This window comes from Pavona decussata, unplaced genomic scaffold (genome assembly GCF_977016875.1).
Source record: "Pavona decussata unplaced genomic scaffold, jaPavDecu1.1 SCAFFOLD_102, whole genome shotgun sequence".
Lineage (NCBI taxonomy): Eukaryota > Metazoa > Cnidaria > Anthozoa > Scleractinia > Agariciidae > Pavona > Pavona decussata.
Genome location: NW_028145517.1, coordinates 4,725,884 through 4,742,586, shown reverse-complemented (window position 1 = coordinate 4,742,586; position 16,703 = coordinate 4,725,884). Strand labels below are relative to the sequence as shown.

The 16,703-nt window shown below is 40.3% G+C and overlaps 1 protein-coding gene across 4 annotated transcripts in view; it reads right to left on the bottom strand.

Moving 5' to 3' along the window:
* Window positions 1-1,334: 1,334 nt before the first annotated feature.
* LOC146471784 (uncharacterized) overlaps window positions 1,335-16,703 on the bottom strand; it is a 45,223-nt gene continuing 29,854 nt past the window's right edge. For 3 of the 4 annotated variants that reach the window (XM_085120315.1, XM_085120316.1, XM_085120318.1), the window contains exons 22-34: window positions 12,200-15,238; window positions 10,071-10,174; window positions 9,183-9,301; window positions 8,497-8,564; window positions 8,233-8,325; window positions 7,784-7,895; window positions 6,936-6,966; window positions 6,659-6,709; window positions 5,504-5,609; window positions 4,701-4,747; window positions 4,276-4,319; window positions 3,830-3,927; window positions 1,335-2,937 (exon numbers count right to left, since the gene is read on the bottom strand). In XM_085120315.1, the coding sequence (XP_084976441.1) occupies window positions 2,645-2,937; window positions 3,830-3,927; window positions 4,276-4,319; window positions 4,701-4,747; window positions 5,504-5,609; window positions 6,659-6,709; window positions 6,936-6,966; window positions 7,784-7,895; window positions 8,233-8,325; window positions 8,497-8,564; window positions 9,183-9,301; window positions 10,071-10,174; window positions 12,200-15,238 (4,205 nt within the window). In that variant the 3' untranslated portion in view covers window positions 1,335-2,644. Of the gene's footprint in view, window positions 2,938-3,829; window positions 3,928-4,275; window positions 4,320-4,700; window positions 4,748-5,503; window positions 5,610-6,658; window positions 6,710-6,935; window positions 6,967-7,783; window positions 7,896-8,232; window positions 8,326-8,496; window positions 8,565-9,182; window positions 9,302-10,070; window positions 10,175-11,087; window positions 11,139-12,199; window positions 15,239-16,703 lie in introns of those variants that run through there. The other variant, XM_085120317.1, reaches the window with a different exon arrangement.

The following is a 16,703-nucleotide window of genomic DNA, read 5'->3' as shown; positions in this document are numbered from 1 at the left end:
GTTGACCTTATATTTGTTCGACTTACATTGCACTATGGTACGTCCAGGCTTTGAGTTCGCGTTACCCAATATACCGGGGGTCAAAATTGGAGGGGGTGGGGGGGGGGGGTAGCTTTGACGGTTGACGGCTAAATTTTACCGATTTTGACGGTTGACAGTTTAATTGTAGGGCTTTTGACGGTTATCAAGGGGAACTTTTTCTCCATGAGTTTAAGTAAATATTAACTTTTGCGTTTTTTAATATTAACAATTGTGTTCTGGAGGTTGTTTCGGTCTTTCACGAATGAAATCACGTGAAACTTTGCCAAGGTACTCTAAGACCTAGTAACATAACTATTTTAAAAATATTTAATTTATACCATGAAGTGTAAATATTATCTAGTGTAACTGCATGTACAGGCCATACAACGTGCTCACCTCTGAAAATGCAGACTCCGGTCGGATGAGAAGGCAAGCACATCATCTGCTACTGCTGCTGGTTTTCTTGAGGACGTGGATGACGGCTGGGTCCCTGTTTTCTACACTCTCTGTTTTCCTTAAGGGCTCCTTGGAGACGGTGCCAAAGTCAAAAGGCGTCATGTCAAAAATGGGAACAAGTGTGGAGGTTTTCCACTTGGGTTGTGAGGATAGTGGTTCAATCGATGTATTCAGCGAATTCTGGATTTATCATGTCAATGTTGCTTAAGGGATGAGAATGGCGAGTTCGGAAACACGTTGTCAATGTTGTAAATTATTGATATTTTGAAACTGGAAGTACTTCCAAACGGAACTCAGTTGTGATGTCAATTTGGACGGAAATTTAGTGGTAGAGAACATAAAGTGAGTATATTTGGCAACATGGAAACTGGTTTACCAGTTAAAGACTCTTTGAGAGCCGTAAGTCCGGGATGAGCAGCTGAAAATAGCGATATTTCAAAGACCTTGAAAATGTTTGACGGTTCAGTAAGAAATAACGGCTTTTCTTTGACAGTGAAAATTCTCCTTTTTTGACGGTTGACGGTTAAAAATTTAGACCGTTTGACAGCTGCGTAAGCACATGTCCGTTTTATTTGCCTTAGTGTAACAATATTATTGTGATACCAACGAAAACAACAACCATAGCCTTGTCCTCAGTGGGCTCGTTTTCCACGCGTTTTGCGAGAAGGAACGCAGTTTCCCATCGTCCTTAGCGCGCAACCGAATGTGACGTCAGAAATTGACCCGATCAAGACGATGCAATCAGAACGCTTTTCGTTATCACGCTTCGCCCATGTTTCCGTCAACAAAGCTCTGTTCGGTCGATACAAGCGTTGATGGCTGGGAAAATCAGCGCAAAGAAAAGAAACAGAGAAACGTGAACGTAAAGCCATATCTTTATTCAAAATAAATCTTATTCATGCACGAGTGAATATCACCGCTCTGGTCAAGCCGTGTAAAGTTGAACGTGTGGTGAAACTGAACACGACTGGACCAGACTGCTGACAAACACCAATTTGTATCGTCTCTGCTAAACAAAACTTTAAATAGTCTTTAGAACATCTTTTTAAAAACATTTGTACATAGAAATACAAATTCATAATTCTATTTACAAATTATTTAAATTGGACACAAGAATACATTTATAGCAAAGCACTGCTTTGTAAAGAGAAAAATATCTAATGAATTTTCAAGTTCAAATGACCTTGTTATGTACACAAAATTCGACCAACAAAAATAACAGCAAAAATTCTGCCTTAAATTTGACAACAAAGTCTTAATCTTAAACAATTAACACAAGACAGAAAATTAATCATTTTTAAAGATCTCTCCTAAGAACATACAAAAGCTGTACATAGAAGAATAAATTTGTTAAAAAAAAGTTACCTTCATGCTATTACAAAACGTCTGAACAACTTAACTGAAAGTCCCTTTCTTTTTATTTAACGCAAAAGCGTTGGTAAAGCAACGCCTTACGACAATCAGGGAAGGAAAACTAACGATCCCTAAAGGACGTGGATCTACTAAAGCAAAACGGGAACGAGTTAGAAAATGACATTTCACTCACTTATCCACCTCATTTAACGGGAAGAGAAAGAACTATTTGCAGAATAACAGGAATTTTAGAATAAGTGTGCAATTGATAAAGAAAATTTTTTTTAAGATCATTACAAATCATGACGGTCACCATAAATACTGTAGACTGCAAAAAGTCTGCATTGTTGTACTTCACAGTTAGATTTGCGCCTTCAGGTCCAAATAATCTTATACAGCTTACAAAACAACGACAAAAGGCATTGTGATTGAAGAGCGCCAGCTAAAAGAGTACAAAGTTATTATTAATCCGCTTTCAATTGTGAAATCTGTTAGCGAGCAGAACGAGGGCACAGAAATACAACCAGGGATAAGTCCTGGGAAATTCACAAAGGTAGCTACAATAGCCCAACAAACGGCGAAAATTTTGAGCAAGGAAATAAAGCACATACGAAGCGGCTGACGAAACGCCTTACCACTCGACTTAAGTCGTACTAAAAGCAACTACAACTACACAACCACCCATTCAGCCACCCCTCCCTTCATCAAGTTAGTCACATGGACCTTGCAGCGCTGGACGGAGTCTTTGACAGAACAACCAACCATTCAGCCACCCCTCCCTTGTTCAAGGTAGAGGTGACTCCCCCACGTCTAGTCACATGGACCGATTGTTGACAGGGCTGGACGGAGAGCTGTTACTGATCTGACTGCGGATGTTATCACGCACGCTCCTGACACACGATAGGATCTGTAGTCTGGTGTGAGTCATGGTGCCAGCATCCCAACTCAGCGAGCGTGTGGCTCTCTTTTGAGGGGCGCCGGTGGCTGAGAGCGGCTGTTCACTCATTTCACTAGTGCCGGGGTTGACGGACTGTGTGTCCATCACTGGACTGTCTATTGAGCCGTCAGACACTGGTGTGCCATCTGGTGTTGAGTAACTTGTTTCATCTGCAATGAAGGAAAAACACGACCAAATAAACGACTCATTTATTTTTCTTTTGGCTTGGGGAGGGTCGAGGGGGTATTACCCCAGTTTAGACAGGTGGTCTGTCTGCCATGATCGTCCAGATTGCGACTATTCCGAAAGAAAGAACAAGGACGTCTGGAAAGCTATGAACATGACCTCCCCTTTCGGTCGACTAAACTTCATTCTCCCTCACAGACTGATTTTAACCTAAACGATCTCGCTGCCTGTGTACACTACCTAATTCGACGTTGCCATTTACTAAGAATACCCACAAAATCAACAACAACAACAACAACAACATCCACTTATTCTGATAACGGAATACCTCCTAACACCACACGGTTTAGTGGATAAATAAATAAAATAAATAAACAACATTTATTTACCCTCGGCAGTGTTAATAGCACAAGTGCTAGCGGGGCCGAGCATTAAACTTCATAAAGAAATAATACAAATTGAAAATAACATGGATAAAAACCCCAAACTGGCAGGAGGCAGAGCAGCTGGCTATTGACAACCGCGGCCGAGGAGATGAACTGGTTTCTACCGAGAAACAACTCCAGCTAGCGGTCAGAGCGGGACTTGAACCCGGGACCTCCGGATTTCAAGTCCGGTGCCCTAACCTCTTCACTAAGCTGCCCCCCTCCCCCCCCCCCCTCCTATTGTCTACTAGCATTTACAAGTATTCTCATTTTGCAATAGCTCTAAACGAACTTGTCTATTTCGAGTTATCCTACACCGGAATGATCCTAAAAGAACGCGCTGTAATAAATCATGGAATCCCTGGTAGCTCTTGAAAAGAGACAACATCGAGATCAATAACTTGAAATCGGGACTACACGGCATGTTAAACGGAACTCACAGACCCCTTACCTTCCGGGGTGAAGCATTCCATCACCGTGGAAGTTTCCTTCAAAGAAGCCTCAGATACTTGCGGTCGCTTAGCAAGCAGATTCGTGGCTTCGCTTTCCCTACAATGCATAAACGAGAAGTAACCGTTACGGTTTATTTGGATAGAAAGTAACAATGTCACGTCCATCGTCTTAGAAAACAAAAAAGGCTTTAAGTTCAGTAAGAAATATCGTTAGAATAAATGTTTGTCTAGCCCAGTTACCTGCACCCTTCAAAAGCTCTGTTTTCGCTGGACCCTAATAACCCGCAGTCGCATTGTTTTTTTTTTTTTTTTTCCTGGGAGCATTGTTCTGTCATTCGTTCTCTCGACCAACCATATAAGACGTTGCAAACGTTACAGGTCGCCCCGCCTAGTTACGAAGCCGTCAGGGTAGTCGCCAATTACGTATTTTACCTAAAAGACTTACCCTGCGAAGGTTGTCAAAAATTCATGGATGTTCATGACTCCGATCTACAAATGAAAAGAAACAATATTACTTTAACTGGAAAGTTTCGAACAATGAAGTAAACCCTATTTGTGAGACGACTACAAGAAAGTTCGGCGAAGAGTTTTTCTAGTTCGTAATTTTTTCGTTTTCGCAATGAAACATTAGGCAACCCTTCAGTCGAGACCTTCAGAAAGTCTCCATTTCTGACTTGCCCTGTTCTTGATCCGTCGCGCAAGGGGAATGGGGATGGTACGCCGCCAGAACTTTATATTCGAGCGCGGAACAACACCGCCAGCTATGCATGCTATGTTTTGTCCGTTTCTTTTTTTTTTCCTCTGCTAGCCTATTATAACTTGTAAATTATCTACAACTCTAGAATCGCTAAAATGTCTGATTAAACTAACCCCTCGCTCCAGGAACCATGGCACCTCAACTCTATTCTTGACCATATCTGCTGAGTAAAAACAAAAATTATTTCAATTTACGGATTACATGACAAACTCTACACTGCGGTGCGGCTATAAGTACATGATAACCATGACGAGTTCGTGGTGCGATAACAAAATTTCTATCCGGAAGAAACCACAATTCTGTTTTTGTTCACATGTGGTCTTGTTCTGCGACGACTAAGAACACATTTTGTTTCATGGACTTTGCATCCCTGAACGAAGTTTTGTTCCCGTACAAAAGAGAGCAAGGAATCGTGTGAGATGAAGTTTAGTTGTGGACGCCCTATGCTCCTCCAGGAGTGTTAACGATTGATGATGATGACTGAAGACAGAAACGAAATCACCTGGGATGAATTTGAAGAAAAAAAAAAAAAAAAAAAAAAAAAAAAAAAAAAAAAATAATAATAATAATAATAATATAATAAAGGACCGGGCGTGTGAATGAAACCGAGTTAAAAATTAAACCAAGTTAAAAAAGACGAGTTAGTCATTTGCTGGGTGGTTCCCCACAAACGTTAACACTACTGTTCCTACGATGCAGGTTTACGAAATCAGTAATAACTTTTACAAAGCAAACTAAACTGTCAGTTTCCATCCTCGCTATCTATGGATAATAGTCAACACCTCCCAATGGATTTCTGACATTTCTCGGACACGATTAAAGAATTATTGTTGGGTCTCCTGTGATCTGGGTGTGTTTTCAGTCTCTAAAAACTGCTAAAATAGTTGCTGGAGATAAATTGTGAGTGCCGTCGCACCTGACAGAAGAATAACGTGTCTGTAGACTGAGCTGAGTTCAATCTGTAGCTTGAGTGAAGTTTGTAGGTACCGCTGAGTGGCTGGAATACCCTCAGTAACGTAACCCTGACAACAAGAGAACAAAAAACAACTGTTCATTAAAATGGTTATTTATAATTTCTACGGGAGTAACTACTAGAGCGGTTTTCAATTGAGTGTCAAAAGTAATTTCGCGTTTTCTTTGGTTTTACATTACTACGCTCTGTGATTAATTAACAAAACTTTCTCAACCAATGGGAATCCAAACCAAAACCAATCGTGTTTTGGCTGCACGCGTTTTCCCGCGCTTGGCGCCAGTTACATGTATTTGCTTCGAATTCTGATTGGCTCGTTGCGTTGTTTACATCTGTTGTGTTTGGCCAGAGTAATTACTTTGGTTTTGGTTTTACGACACTCAATTGGAAACCGTTCTAAAGGAAAGGATGAACTTTCCAACGCATTGGGCCATTTCCAAGTTGCTTGATCCTCTTCATTACGGCACAACTAGTGGGAAATCATTACTTTGAAAAAAAATTTAATTTACACGTGAAGCCGCCGTTACACGTTGAAACTTTTAGCTGAAACTTGTGTGCAACGGCGCTGCGAAACAAGTTTCAGCAGGCGTTGCACCATGTAACATGGTCGGTTTCGTGAAACGTTTTCGAACTTCCGTTGCGAGACAAGTTTCACGAAAAGTAGAACGGCTTTCTACTTCTGCAACGCCTCGCAACGGTCGCAGTGGCGAAAACACAAGAGTTTCACCGTGTAACACCACTTCGTGAAACTTGTTTCGCTGCGCCGTTGCACACAAGTTTCAGCTAAAAGTTTCAACGTGTAACGGCCGCTTTAATGTATCCAACGAGTATACTCGGTTGGATCCGCTGCCGAGAGACTCGCACAAAAACCAAACCAAGTTAGCCTCACAGGTTACCATAAACGGCAGGAAACGCAATTGTAAATTCACGGTGGTGTACCTACACTTGTTTGAAAACTCGGCTAAAGCAAATTGGAAATTAACAGGGTTTTTTAATTAATTTATTTTTTTATTTTTAAGGTCTATGTTTTAACTCTCGTTCACAAAAAGTGTAAGGGTCGTATTCATTGTGTATTGACAACGCTTCATCGAACTAACTTACCTTTGGGAGGACTGTGATGAAGCCTTCGTCTCTGTATCGGCGAAGTAGGTTCTACAAAAACAAAAATGTCCAGTTTTGAGCAAATTTGTTCTTTTGAATCCCAACCGCCTGAAAATTTTGTTTTTATTTTCCTCGGCGAAGCCAAACAGAATAATAAGAACAATAATAAAAATAATCTTTATTATGCTTTTTTCGGTGTAGATGGTTGATTTTTACAATCTTGTAAAGGAATATATAGACAGACAGATAGACAGACGGACGGACGGACTGTACTTACCAATACTTTAGAGTCTCTCTTAGTAACAGGTCTGATAAAAACAACAAAAAGGAGAATAGCACATGAGTTGCAAGATATTGTGAACTCTCTCAAGTTGGTCAAAACTGTAAGGCAGAAAGCACCTTAAAGGCGAACCATGCAAGGAGGGCTGGTCCCGGACGAATCTACTTGTTTGTCCACACATGAACTCTCTTTAATGCTTCCTAATACAAAAGGATGTTTGCACTGTTTATGACTTGGCGGAAAAAGCAGGCCCCAGTTGTTAAAAGGCCGGATAACTTTATCCGCTGGATAAGGCACTATTCAGGGTCTAAAATATACTTCACGTAAAACGTTGTCCAAGGTTTTCGTACACTCCCAAACTTAACTGTGGTTAGAATGTGCATAATTATTCGCTTGTACAAGAGGAAATACTGAAATATTTGCACAGATTGAAACTGACGGATAGCGACTTATCCACTGGATAAAGTTATCCGGCCTTTGAACAACTGGAGCCAGATCTTAATAAGGACTATTGGAATCCAAAAAGAAAACTGGGGGTCAATGTGATTACCTCCAATTTTCTTTTTGATCCCAATAGCATTTTGCCATACATGGCCCTTACTAAGATCTGCTTTTCCCAAATAGCCATAAACTGCGCAAAAATACGCTTGCATTAGTAGACACTGTCCTTCGTGGACCATCCCGACATTCGCAGAACGTATGCGCAATAACAAAAAGAGGCACAATTTATGGCAGACACAACACCTCTTTAAGTGAGACAGATGAAGTTCGCCGTCTAAGAGAGGTGACTGTGGACTGTAAAACTTACTGAAACTCCAGTAATTCACTAGACAAATCCCACCTACCTACTCATGGAGAGCTTTTTGTAGCCGTTTCTGCTGATGTTCAATACCCAAACAAATTTCTGATGCTGCAAACTCTGCTCCTTCATGTAGCGTAACAGACCTTCCAGATGATCTGCAGAGAAAAGATGGAAGGCAAGTTAGGCAGACTCTTGACAAGGGAAACACTAAAACGACCCAAGGTTTTTTAACATTTCTCAGCCGGCTTACAAAATTGATAGCCTACAAAAATGATGTGAAATGAAAAACTCGTTTGGGAAGAAATATGTCTGGAAGAAACAGTCTCACGCCAAGCGACAAACAAACAAACGTTCTGAAAATCTTGGCTTAATAAGAATTCATGACGGGGTTTCGAACAAAGATTTCGAGGTATGCACAATGGACGAAAGATTCGTTTTTAGGTGTGTAAACTAAATAATTAACTCCTTTCACACAATAAAAAAATTCCTTACCAATTTCAATGGTTTTCAGAATAGTGTCGTCAGCAAGCAAGGCACCCCCAGAAACAAAGATGTTCTCATACAGGCGGCTTCCTTCAGTCACATCTACAGTGTAACGAGAATTAACAATAAAACTGGTTAGCACTTTTTAAAACAAAAAACATTTTACAGTTTCCGCACGCAAAAATACAGACATCTTGAAAAGGAAGTTAGGAGGTTTAGCCCTACGTAAAAACTTAAGAAAAAAAAAACTTATTTGGAGTTCTGTAAACGTACCTGTTAGGTTGTTAAACAGTGCAAACTTGACACCCGAGGCCATCTTCAGCTGGTACAAGTTTGCCAACCTGACGAAAAATAATATACAGTGTTACCTTCATGCCTTGACAGAATGGGCATAATTATAAAAGACACGTCTTGTAAATTCACCCCTTAGAGAACAGAGCGGATAGGTACGCAACTTTTAATTTATTTGCAAAATTTCGATCAGATCACCTATGTAATATGAGTTGAAAGACAGAGTCACGGAAACAAACTTAAAAGGCTTGCAGCTTTGAATGCATTTTACGTACTCTCCATGACACGACCCTGAAAAATTAAGTGGTCACGACTTTGCCTGTCTTGCTATAAGGGAACTGGTCATAACAAGTTTGTTTGAAGAGGACCCACCTTGTCAGTGATAGGGGGATTATCGAAGACGCCACCTATCTCATGAACTTACCGACAAGATTTTATTGCCTTTAAAATTTGAGTTGGCACGTGCTAGATAGACAAGAAAAGTCAGGGTTGAATATCATTGTCATTTTTTACTGCTTGATAGAGGGTGGCTATGCAATAGAGACACCATCTTTTGAGGTTGAGGAAGGGAGATGCAGGCAGAGACCACCATCTATTTTGCGGTTCCCTGTTCAAGTATAGTAGTTTTCACCATTTCCCTTGCCATACAATCTTTTTACTTTGTTTACCTGTGAACCGATGGCAAGTGTTTTCTTCTGATCAACACTTTCAGCTCCCAAGAATTCTCCTCCAAACATAGTGAGTCCTTAACATCAACAAACACTCCTCCTGCCTTCAACATGTAATTCTAGAAAAAAAAATGCAAGAAACAGGTCATTTGAATGGTCACACGTTAGGATTTCATACACAGACTCGATACGTTTGAACCACCTTGTATCGTATGATCAAAAGTAATCAATGATAATGTTAATAAATAATATTATTAACTTATATTGCGTAGATATCAATAGAACATTTTTATCTGCGCATTGCGGTGTTCAAGAAATCATGACCCTAAATATTACTCAAAATCCTACATATCTGGTACAAACTCTAGTTAATAATTAATTAAAGTTAGCTAAGAAACGCCTTCTGCAACAAATGTGTTTTGAGAGACTTTTGAAAATTATTTATATTTCTAATAAAAAGGGGAAGATCAAAAAGATAGGACCATCTTCTACAGTACAATAAACAGCACCAAAGAAAATGCTGCAAAATAGCTTGATAAGTGTTTATGCCTTGATGTCTAAAGCTGGTGACACACGGTTCAACATCGTGCAACATTTGTTGCTCAACAAATAATGCACCGTGTGTCACCAGCTCAGTTGAGACTGGAAAACGATTGGTTAGCGCCGTTCAACAAGTGGCAACTTGTTGAATGGAATAGTACTCATCTCTATTTTGTTCAACAACGTTCAACATGTTGAACGGCCTATTTCAACATTCAACACTGCATGACACACTGTTCAACATTTGTTGAACAGGAGCTACAACATTAGTTATCAACAAATGTTGAACCGTGTATCACCAGCTTAAGGATCAAATCTTACAAAGCAACAAAGAATTAGAAAAGTTACCTTCACTGCCTCACATTCTCTGTCATGTTCAGGGGAATACACAAAAAAGTGAAATTTCTTTCTAGGTTTTTGAAGCTTCTTCATCGTAGATTGCTTCTCAGCGGCTGAAAGAAATAATTCGTCAAATTAATAACACAACATGCCATCATAAGCTGGATAAAGAACAACTAGTATTGGTCCAGAATTGCACGCCAGCTTTGAATTTAGCAAGGAACATGCAGAGCTTCACCAATAAACGACAAATACTAACCACCAAGTCTTGGTTTTCAGTCTGTATTATAGCTATCTTTTTAACTTTTTCCCTGTGAACTACATTCTGGTCTGAATGAGGAGGATCTTTTCGCAGCCATACAGTGTTTGATCATGGCACATATTATTTGCCGTTCTTTCATGAGGTAATAATTGTTATTAGCTTCTCGGTTTAAGACCAAGTAATACGGGCAACATTTTCTTGCAACTTGTCGCGCAACAAATGTTGTTTGTTGCCCGTAAACCACCTCCGCACGCAGTAAATCTTCATGTTGCAAAGAGTAAAGACCACATCTACTTTCTGCGACATGAAAATTTGTTCCACTTGTAGGTTTAAACCAATTTAAATTTGCCTCAACAAGCTTTGGACATTTTTTTCCACTTTCAACAATGTTGAACGACTTGTTCAAACGCTCCCGACATATGGTTTAACAAAGTGTTGAACGCATGTTGAAACTGATTACACGGGCCTTTCAAGACTTCTGAAATTGTTGTTGAGTTTGTTTTCATCATGACCGTGTAATAACAAGTGCCCGGATTGTTGGTTACAATGTTGGTTAAATTGGCCCCTGGATAACAAATGCAGTGTGGTACAAAAAAAAGTACAGTGTGTAACTGGCACCTCACTTTGTCTATAACGTTCTTGTTAAGACAAGAGGCAAGATGAAAATAAATGGAAGTAAACAGACCCAGATGAGAAGAATCAAATTTTCATGAGATGACAAGCTTGAAATGTTAAGGTTAGCTCATGATCTGGTTAGTACTCACTTATTTAACAGGCCACAATGTGTGGAACCGCAACGCTAACAACTCATTTATCTGAAAAATGACAGGAAAATGGTCGGTTTTTTGGCTCATCAAAAGATGGCTGCATTTTAATGACTGAACACACTGCAGGGCTAGCTTTCCACACGAAGGTGGATCTCCACTGTCACGTAATTTTATGTGTGTTAATGGGTGTGAAATTTACGTGGCAAATCAAAATGTAGACAACGTATGGGCAGCTTACATCAGTAGAAAAAGTTGGACCAGGTTCAACCTTCTTCGCAGCTTCAAGCCGTCTATTTTGTTTACGCATGGAATTTCAGGACGGTTAACACACGTAACATTACGTGACAGTGGCAACCCACCTTTACAGAATGGGGCAATGTTCTCAAAAAAAACTTGAAACACATTACCCTTATTTTGTAACTAAGGGGCCGGGCACTTTCCATTTGTCAGAACTGGAAGAAATTCAGTAACAACAGATCATTGTTTCTATAGATTTGTATATATTGCGTTAGTTTTTAATTTTTAATCATTGCGAATATAATAGGAGATGGTTGTAAATTTGTAAATATTTATCACTAATGTTGTTTACGTGACTGTAGAGCGCCTTGAACATAGGATAAGAGTGCTATAGAAATAAAGTTGTTATTATTATTATTATTATTATTATTATTATTATTATTATTATTATTATTATTATTATTATTATTAACTGGCTGGCTAGACTGGTCATTTTCTGAATGGAATGCATCAATTTGAAGAACTTGCCACATACCAGTCCTTCAAAATGAAGCACACCATTTTCAGAATGTGCCATTTTCAAGAATTTGAAGAACAAACTTTTAAAATGGTGCATTCCAGAATTAACTGATTATCACTAGTTTCCAAAGAGTGATTACATTGTACAGTTAAACCTCCTCGGGCAACAACCTCTCGCAACCAACTAAATGCCACAATAAAAAGTTTCTTTGTTTTACTCAAATCACTACATTTGAGACTGCTCACAAATGACCACCCTTCCTGGGTATCTATTTGGCATTTTGAGCGATTGCTCACTGGAGGTTCAACTGTATTTTGTATGAAGAATAACCATATATGCCAGACAAACAAACCTTTACTGGCAGTTTCCTCCACTGAACAGCTTGATGGCAAAGTGTATGTTTGCTTGGTTGAGTCTTGGACAGGACTCACTGGTACTGGAACAGAACTGGACAATTTGAAGGGGTGGGACACTTCCTCGCTGGTAGACACACCACTGTCTGATGGACAGCTGCTCAACTCAAGATAACTGCCTTGCGCTTGACGAAGGATCTCCTCCAATGAAGAGACTGTTGAGGTTATAGCTTCTTCAGCAATGCGATCAAATGATGACGATTGTCCCAAGAGGTTTCTCAAGTCACCTATTGAGCTGAAGATTGTCTGTTCAGCATTTGCCAAAAACTCAGCATCAATGGGACTGAAAGGTCCTGTGGGGGTTTCCACAATAGGACTATCCACAAGAAGCATGTCAGCAGCTGGAGCCAAGGGACTGAAGACATCAAGACTTTCCAATTGTCCTGCATCAGTACCATTGGCAGGATTTCTCATTAAGGGTGCTAGATCTAGCGTCACGTCTCCAGAGACAGCAGTATTGTCTATCTGTAGCGCATCCACTGTTGAACTCAAGGTGCTACAGACTGCAGGTTTCTCGGCTAGTGTTGTGTCCACTGTTGAGACCAAGACGCCAGAAACTGTAGCTGTAGTTGCAACTGTGATGTCCTCTGCCAATGTGTTCTGCTTGACTAGTTTTTCAGCAGACTCCAATTCAGCTATACTGCACTCCTTTTGAATTGGTCCATCAAAGTTTGCTGCGTTTTCAGTGACCTCTTCAATTTGCGCTATGTCCACATCAGAAACATCCATATGGCTGCCATCAAAATCAGATTCCATCTCCATATCACTTACTTCATGTTGTTTATTGCCTGTTAATTCCTGAGGCTTTGGAATGCTCCCACTGGCTTTGGTTTCATCACTTTTCACTTTCTCGTTGTCATTCTTGACGCCTCCTTCAACCTCACTGATTTCGGAATAAAACTGCATCAGTGCCGTGACAACTGATTGGTCCATAACACTTCCATGTGGCTGATTCTCATCTGTGTTTTCATGAACATCGCTAATTTCAGATCCTGTTGGTTTGCTGTTTAGTTTTAGAGAGTCACCCTCTGTGCCAGGAGGGCAGATATCATCAGATGCTGTAGAAGACTGTGTACATCCTACTGGAAATGGTACATGTGGTGCATGATTAGCCCAGGAAGGATACCCATAATTTGGGTGCTGCATTGAAGAATGCACTGGCATAATCTCTGCAGTAGGAAAAGGACCACGGGGTGCTATTCCTGACCACAAGAAGTTTTGAGGTGGAGGTGGTATTACAGGATAACGAGTTGTTACAGGAGCTGTGAAAGGACTTATGGCTGTGGTCTGTGAAGTGCCCACCCCAGAGGATCCAAGCGATTGTGACACATCAGCTCTTGAAAGGTACTGGTTAACCTGATCTGGGCCAAGAATAGAGGTTACCACAAAGGGAGATTTGCTGGCGCTGGCAGCATTTGGCTCTTCTGTCTTGTCGGCTGCTTGAATTGCAAGTGGAGCCTTGTCTAAACTTCCATCTGCCAACCTTTTCACACTTAAATCAGGTTGGTGCTTTGACACACTTGCATCTCCCATTGTTTTCTCGGCGTCTGCGACAGAGAGTGCCTGACAAGGTAGATTGCTGGATAATGTCTCCTGGAGTAGCTCCTTTTTGTCTTGGTTCACTTCTTTTTCTGACACAGTCATGTTGGTTGCTGATTTTTCAGTATCCATTAAAGATACTTCTTCGTCAACCATCATACCGGATGAAGTCAAATTATTGTCAACAAGGCCATTTTCCAGCACTTCACAGGCATGTCCATTGTTGTTAGCAATGCTTCCTTCACAGGTTGACTGAATAATCTGCATAACATCTTTGGTGGCACTGTCTCTGGTTGATAGTACTGATGGTTGTTCTCCACTCCTTGCAAAATCCTTGACTTCTGCCTCACTCAGTAGGCTGTCATTTGAAACTGAGATCTGCTCCTTGATCAGTTTATCTTCCCCTTCACCAATTTTTTCAGAACTATTAGCCACTCCTGAAACCATTGTATCATTACCTTGATGGTCCACACTGAGATATGGTTGTATTTTATCTGTAGAAGGATCAAGCAACTTTCCCACAGAATCCTCCGATACTTTTCCCTTTCCATGTACACTGATAATCTCACCAGTTACACAGCTTTCAACATCTATGTCCTCAGAACCAGTTCCTGGTCCATTTGAATGCACATCACATTCTGTTTGGGAAATAGTAGTATCTCTGATTTCTTCGTCAAGGACCTTGCTAGAGAGTGGCTCCACCTCTGTCTCATAGCTTTCCAATATAATTGAAACTTCTTCATCACACACCAGATCAGTAGTATCAACTTCTTTGCAAACATCAGCAGCATTTTGAACGTTTCTATGTACATCCTCACTTTCAACAGTGCAAAGCAGTGAAACGTGCTCGTCACTATGTACAGTGCAATTTTCAACAGTGTCATTAACATCAGCCAATGAACCTAACGTGTTGTCCTGTAACTGATTCTTTGAAACGCAACTGTGACTTTCTTCTTCCTGACCAAAAGGAACGACTTGCAAATTACTTTCAAGATCCAAATCGTCAAAGTCAAAATCAGGGACAGGTGATTTACTAGAGCTGCGACTTGACTGTCGTATTCGCTTCTTTACTCGTCGTAACAAGCGTTCAGACAAACGCCTGACAGATTCAGGAGTGTATTTGTCAGGGCTCTTTTCACCCTTTGCATTAGAAGCTAATTTGGCTCCATGCTGCTTTCTTTGAAGCCAATTTGAAAACTGCCATTTATTCATCCATGCAAACACTGTAAGGTCCCAACGTATTGGCTTGTCAGTTTGAACAGATTCATTATCACTTGCCCTTTTTGTAGCAGTTTTCTGGCCAGTTGAAGTCTCATGTTTACTGCTGTGTGCACCTTTCTCCAATTTCTGTCTTTTCACAGCATGCTTAGTGTCGTGAGTATGTGACTTCTCAGAGCCAGTACTTCTTCCAGTGACGTTTTGCTCTGTTGACTTGAGTCCTTCAACAAAAACCAGAAGACCCAGAAGTTAGAATATATGTTGGAATTCTCAGTGTAAAACATCTGCTTTCAGAATTCTACTTCCCTTGATGAACTTGGCTTAAATGTACAATTATTCTCCTCTACAAGGTGGTTCTAACAGAAGTGTTTGACTCTGTGAAAGAAAGCTACTGAGCAATACTTTCCTGTGGTGCTGTTGGTTATGCTGTACAGGGTGGTTCTCAGTTCTGAGTCTGTGGATAAAATCCTAAAGTGTGACCATTCAAATGAAAGCTACTGAGCAGTACTTTCCTGTGGTACTGTTTAGTATGATGTACAAGGTGGCTCTAACTCTTGAGTCAGTGGATGAAATCCTGAAGTGACCATTCAAATGAAAACTACTGAGCAGTACTTTCCTGCAGTACTGTTTATTATGTATTCTGCACAAGGTGGTTCTAACTTTTTGACTCTGTGGATGAAGACTGAGAGAAAGTTGTTCACTTTTCAATTCTTCACAAGGGAATTTGAGAAAACGTGACTTTATTTTCTAGTCTAGTTCTCTAGGTTGTAAGATTTTAAAGGTGCCTACTAATACAGAGATATTTTTGTGCAATTTATTACTATGCTGGAAAAGCAGATCTCAGCCAGGGCTATTGGAATCCAAAAAGAAAATTGGGGATAACCACGCATTTTTTAGAGACAATCAAGAAACAATAATTCTAAAAGGCGCTAAAATACAAAGCAATGTATGGCATTTTTTTTATCAAACTGAAGCTTTATTATCTCTGAAAAATGCATGATTACCCCCACTTTTCTTTTTTAAATAGCAAGAGCACTTGGTAAGTTCTGCTTTCTCCGCATAGTTTTAAACCATGCGAAAATATCCCTGTATTAGTAGGCACCACCCATAGAAACCCGAGTATCTGGAGATACACAGAACGTATGCACAGTAACAAAAGTAGGCACCGTCCTTAAGTTTGTCCAGGAATAATTGTTTGCAAGCGTTGCTTTACATTAAAGAGCTTACTTTTAAGACACACACAAAGCTTTAAACCCAGGATAAAAACGCATCACTGTCAACTGCTCACACCCTGCCACAACCTTGAAAATCTGCCCTTCACAATACATAACAGCAAAATTGAAGAATGTGCCTGCCAAGAACACCAAGGTAAGGACCGATAAACAAGCTCAGATTCTGGCATGGAAGTGACATAATGAAACAATCAATGTTAAGCCTGAGGGAGGGGAGAGACAGCTGTGGAGCAATTATTCGATCTTCTCTTCATCTCCACCCTGGGGCATTTGAGCAACCAACATTACGACCGGTAAGGAACCAGTAAATACTCAAAAGGGTAATAACCTCACTTAGGACACAAAGTGGGGATTTTGATTAAAATGTCTTCAGGGAGGTAAAATGGCCCACATCTGCCTGGGGTGCCTGCAGACTTAGCACTATAGGAAGCATAAGCAGTGGACTACAATGTGT